Source organism: Egretta garzetta, unplaced genomic scaffold (assembly GCF_000687185.1).
Source record: "Egretta garzetta isolate BGI_Z169 unplaced genomic scaffold, ASM68718v1 scaffold51, whole genome shotgun sequence".
NCBI lineage: Eukaryota > Metazoa > Chordata > Aves > Pelecaniformes > Ardeidae > Egretta > Egretta garzetta.
In genome coordinates, this window is record NW_009258549.1 from 4,087,412 (window position 1) to 4,092,492 (window position 5,081).

Sequence of the window (5,081 nt, forward strand, 5' to 3'; positions counted from 1 at the left end):
TGAACTCCTCTCCGGAGGGAGGGGCATTAGGATGGCGTGGGGGGAGGCAGTGTCAGTGCCCTGTAGAGGTGGATTAAAATCCTGCTGTAGCTGCTGAGTGAAATCAGCACAGCATCCGCTCTGTCTCATGCACAGAAGACCTCTTTGCCACATCACATCGCAGCTGTATCAACTGCTGACGGTTGTCAGGGTCTGCTGATGGGAGCAACGCAGGGCTTGGATGTTTAAGGGATAGAATGGGTTGGGGCAGCAAAGCTCAGTGAGCCGAAAACTGAAGTCTTGCCTGACACGCTGAGGTGGTGGTGGGCTTGGGCTGTTCTTTTCAGCGAAGGGGAAAGGCAGTCTGCAATATGCTCATAATAGGCACCTGGTACTGGTGCTTTTTGAGGGCCATCCAGTTCCAGTAAATGGAAGACAGCCCCTGCTAACCTAGTCATGGCAATAAGATTGCTAGTTAAGCGCATAACTATTCTGACTCTTCTCCCCATCTTGTGTATTGGAGCAAGAGATTGGGCTGTGTTTAACTGCCTCCGTGACACTTGTTTTGTTTTCTGCTAGGCTGTTCGAAAGTACTGCCCACATCATGTGGGCCATTACTTGGGTATGGATGTTCATGATACCCCAGATATATCCCGATCGCTCCCGCTCCAGCCAGGCATGGTGATAACCATTGAACCAGGTAAAAAAAATCTGCAGTCAGCAGTGGACAAAACCGTGCAACACTGAGGATAACAGTATTGCTTGCAGTAGTTAGTGGTCCCTCAGACCAAAGCATTCAGGTCCTTTCTGGTGAAACTGAAAATGAGTACAGTATTGGAAAACCTTAAGTTATTCCCCTCCCAAAGTCATTACACTATTAAAAAACCCTATTTCCCTCCCAAACACAGCCAAGGTAACAAATTGTGGGAGTAAACTCTCAGGCAGTAATTGAGTGCAGTGCAGAGAAGCATGGTCAATTCACTTCTGCTGTGTTCTGTGTTACTGTGACTGAACTACCACCAGTCACTGGTAGCATTAAGTCTCAAGCGCTGCAGTCTGCAATTACAGGCATTCACAACTTAGCTTTGCAAATTAGGCATTTCACGATGAATCTTCCTTTCTGCTTGTCACTGGATTTGGAACTGTCAGCTGGAAACTGATATTTAATGCTTGGCTCTTCTCTCTCTCTATTCATAACATTGTTAAAATCATCATTGTGAACATAGTATTGAGAGCAAGAAGTGCGGAAAGGCCAGCTGTAATTGTGGAAGTTTTTATTAACAAGCTAGTGGCTGTAGGCACTGAGGGATGCTTTCCTCTCTTTGCCCACCAACTGCCATGAGTGAGGGGAAAGAGAGTAGTGTTCCTTTGTAAAAATTTTCAGGATCAAACTCATGCTATGTTGCTGAAAATCCAGCCCTGCTCTCGTGGTGGTGCAGTGAGGTGTTGTTATAGAGAGTGCTGTGTGTTTTAATTTCCTTCCTTCTTTCAGGCATTTATATCCCTGAGGATGACGTGAGTGCCCCAGAGAGGTTTCGTGGCATTGGTGTGCGCATTGAGGATGATGTTGTGATAACAGAGGATGCGCCTCTCATCTTGTCTGCTGACTGTCCCAAGGAGATCTACCACATCGAGCAGATCTGTGGTCGCAGCTCATGATGCCCCTTCTCTGCCTCTTTCATCCTCCTTGGGAGACGCAGCCCTCCAGGGATGCAGATCCCTGTATCTGGCTGTGGTTGTCAAGTGATGGAGGGTGGGGACAGTTGATGGCTGTTTCCAAGGCTGGTGATGGGAAGTGTAATGCAAAAGGCTTGGGTACTGAGCAATGAAAAAGCAAAGCAACCTTTTCTGTGTGCATTTTCCTTCTGATTTGATTAGTGCTGATGTTGAGCTGTTGTAGGATGTGGGAGTGGATTCAGCCCTCTGCTATGTGGATCCATCTGTTCTGGTGCCCTTAGTGGGATGAATTTTGTCCATGCCACCAGCAGGGCTTCTGCCTGGTCCCTCTCCAGATGCATAGGTGCAACTGCTGAGATCAGGGCCCCATTTTTTCCCCTTTAGCAGTAGTTTCACAACATACAGATTTTTAAAATGAAGCTGGTTTGGGGAAATAAAGTTTGTCAGACAGCTTTGATTTTTATAGAGCCCTGGAAGTGGAGGGGGTTTGGTAGTCAGGAAGATGGGTTTGGTTGGGAGGTAGTTTTATCTGAAGCCTATGGAGAATGCTTTAGTGTTTTAAGGATAAGGATGTGTTTGGGCCTTGTTCAGGCCTGTGCAAAATAGGCCAGCAGCTGGGAAAAAACATCTTGTCTGGTCTTCAGCTTATTGGAGTGTTTGGTCATTTCAGAAGGGACAGATAGGGCTCAGGAAGTTGAACCTAGCCATTCTTGCTGTCTTCCATATTCTCTTCTTTTTGTCCCAAATGTCCGTTCCAGTCTCCTGTTCTGAGCCCACCTCTATCCTGGGAAGCAGGCCCGTGTTGGCTGTGCTGGACTCCACGGGTGAGTTGCTGGCTGTCACCTGGATGTGAGGTGTCCGATTGCGGGGCAGTCACAGCACCTTCCTGGTTTATGCTGTAAGTGCCAGCAACTTCAGCAGCGTATTTTTGAAGAGTCTGCCCTATGGAGAGTCTCAAGTCTTCATACAACTTTTATACAGAATTTAAAGTAATTCCCCCTTTCCAAACTCTGAGGGCATGATCACAGCTGCCTTCTGGGTTTTGCCAAGTGCAGTGAGTAACTAATGCTCTGTGATATTTTTGAGGCACTGGAAATGTGATTAGGGGCTAGGATGGATGAAGAGTAAAGTTGTCTTCCCTCAACATCAGCCTACCACCCAAGCCATTGTATGCAGTAGTAAATACACCTACTAGAGGCAAAAATGGCATCTGTGTATTTACTGAAAATATTTTGACAATCAGCTATTTAACATGTCTGAAAAATGCCTCTCAGCAGTGCATCTCCTTTTATTTAAGCTTGCTGTTGCATCACATCTTATATCCTTTCTGATGGTAGCTTTCAGTATTTTTTGTCTGTTATTCTCAATTTTCTTTCTTTTTCTCTTCTCTTCCTTTATTGTCTATTTTCGACCCACTGTGATGTCTCTGCTTCCTAATCCATTTTGCTTTGTAATTAAAGTCACTGCCTCTTCCCCAGTTTGCCCTAATTCCCCACAGTCTGTGTAGTCAGAAGCATGTGGGGAAAGCAGTCAGGGTTCCCAAGTTCGACCTCTGGCTCTGTTGCTGTGTAACCTCTAGCGAAATCTGCTTTTTTTATTGCCTTTTTTTTTTTTTCTTTCCTGTGTTTCACTTCACTTTGTGAAGGCCAAATGGACAGTGTCTTGCATCTCTCAGTGCTTTTAATGGGAGCTGGGTGCATGCACTGGGGTTTGAATTTGGCACTTGAAAGGCAGCCAAGACACGCCGTAATTTTATTGTTTAAATATGACAAAAAGTAAATGCTTTTACAGAGTTTGGTGTATCAAGTTTCACCTGGTAAAGAGAATCTGCTAATCTTTGATGGAAGCCTTTGTTAGATGCTTGTGCGTTACAGGGATACGTACAGTGTAAATTGAAGGAAGGCTTGTTAAGTATGGACACAGAACTGATGAATACTTTTGATGATGTTCTGATCTGCAACACGTTTGTGGTTGCAATTACACCTGTTAGAGCCACGTCAACTGGGGCAAATCTTGGAACTATGTAAGCAGCTTAAAATAACATTAACCTGAGGGATACATGTGTGTGCTTATCTGTACATCCACCCGTGTACCCAACAGCGTTAATAATTGTACTTACTGTAAATAAGTCTTTGAAATACATATAAAAAAGTTATTTTTAAAATGAAACAATTTGTAGAAAGTAATTTCTTAGGCCATTGAGTTGCATGGCTGTTGAATGGATATGAGCATCTCCGGAAAGAGCATTATTTTTCAGGGAGATGTATAAATTATCTGTAACCTATCTTGGACTTGAAATACCATTGTCAAATGCAGGCACACACTAATTCCTACTCCTCTCAGGAAAATCCTGCAACTCGCAAACATCAGTAGATTTTAGGAATGTTGCGGATGAATGTTTCTGTCAGTAAAGACGTGTTTGTGACTCTGCTGAGCAGAGAGCAATGGATCTGCTAGGGCTGCTGTGCTCCACCATGCTAAGTGTGTCTGATTCAAGCTGTGCGTTGCTCCATATTCTGTAATTCTTCCACGGTGTTCAGCCATTTCTAAAGCATAAACTGCTGCTAATGTTTTGAATCTGTTGCTCCATGTAAAGAGTAGTGCATTCTGCAGAGTGTATTAAATTTGAGTCTTACCAACCTGAAGTTTTGAAGGCTTTTTCTCAGGTGTTGCAGAGGTGGAGAATCACCTGGGACCTGCACACATGCTGCAGCGTCCCTTGAATACGGCCAAATCCATGAACATTTTTCATGGCCTTCAGAGAGAAACTGAAGAATCCCTTCTCCAGCTGCATGTGCCCATGGCGTACCTCCCCGCCAGACCCATTCTGCCAGATTTGCGGTGTCTGCCACAGGAGAGATTCCTCGCTCCAACCACTTGGGTGCAGGAGCAGCTCTCAGTGTCGGCACAAGTTGCCAGCTGCTTGATGAGGGTGTTGGCGAGGTCACTGGAAGCGAAAGAGAAATTGAGGTATATGCAAGTTCACTCGGGGAGAGATTTTATTGCAACTATGGCACAGGTCTTAAGGGCATCAGAACACGAGACAAAATGAAAGCCAGGCATCCCTATGGAGAAGCTGCTTTGCTTTCAGAGGAAGCCTGGGAGGCTTTTCTTGGCTTTCCCGTGTCACCTTCTTCCAGGGGTCTGCTTTGCCTTGCAGAGAACTAGTTAGTAGTAAAGTCCTGTTGTTAAAGAACAGTCTGAGCAGGGGTGCTAATTTGCAGATATACTTCTGTCATCAAAGTGGAAAGAAATTTGGCATTTAACACAATTTGGCATTCTCTCTCTGTTATCTGTGAAAAATACAGTATGTCTTTCCTAAAATTGTATTAATTATTTTGCAAAGGAACCTGATGGTGTAGGAAGAAGCAAACCAAGGGTGCACATAAAAAAGAACGGGGATGGAGGTTTTGGGGAACGTATGA

At 44.8% G+C, this 5,081-nt stretch overlaps 1 protein-coding gene across 2 annotated transcripts in view; it reads left to right on the plus strand.

Moving 5' to 3' along the window:
- XPNPEP3 (X-prolyl aminopeptidase 3) overlaps window positions 1-4,303 on the plus strand; it is an 18,519-nt gene extending 14,216 nt beyond the window's left edge. For both annotated transcript variants that reach the window (XM_035903235.1, XM_035903236.1), the window contains 2 exons: window positions 559-679; window positions 1,472-4,303. In XM_035903235.1, coding sequence (XP_035759128.1) covers window positions 559-679; window positions 1,472-1,638 — 288 coding nt within the window. In that variant the 3' untranslated portion in view covers window positions 1,639-4,303. The remainder of the gene's footprint in view (window positions 1-558; window positions 680-1,471) is intronic.
- The last annotated feature ends 778 nt before the right edge of the window (window positions 4,304-5,081 follow it).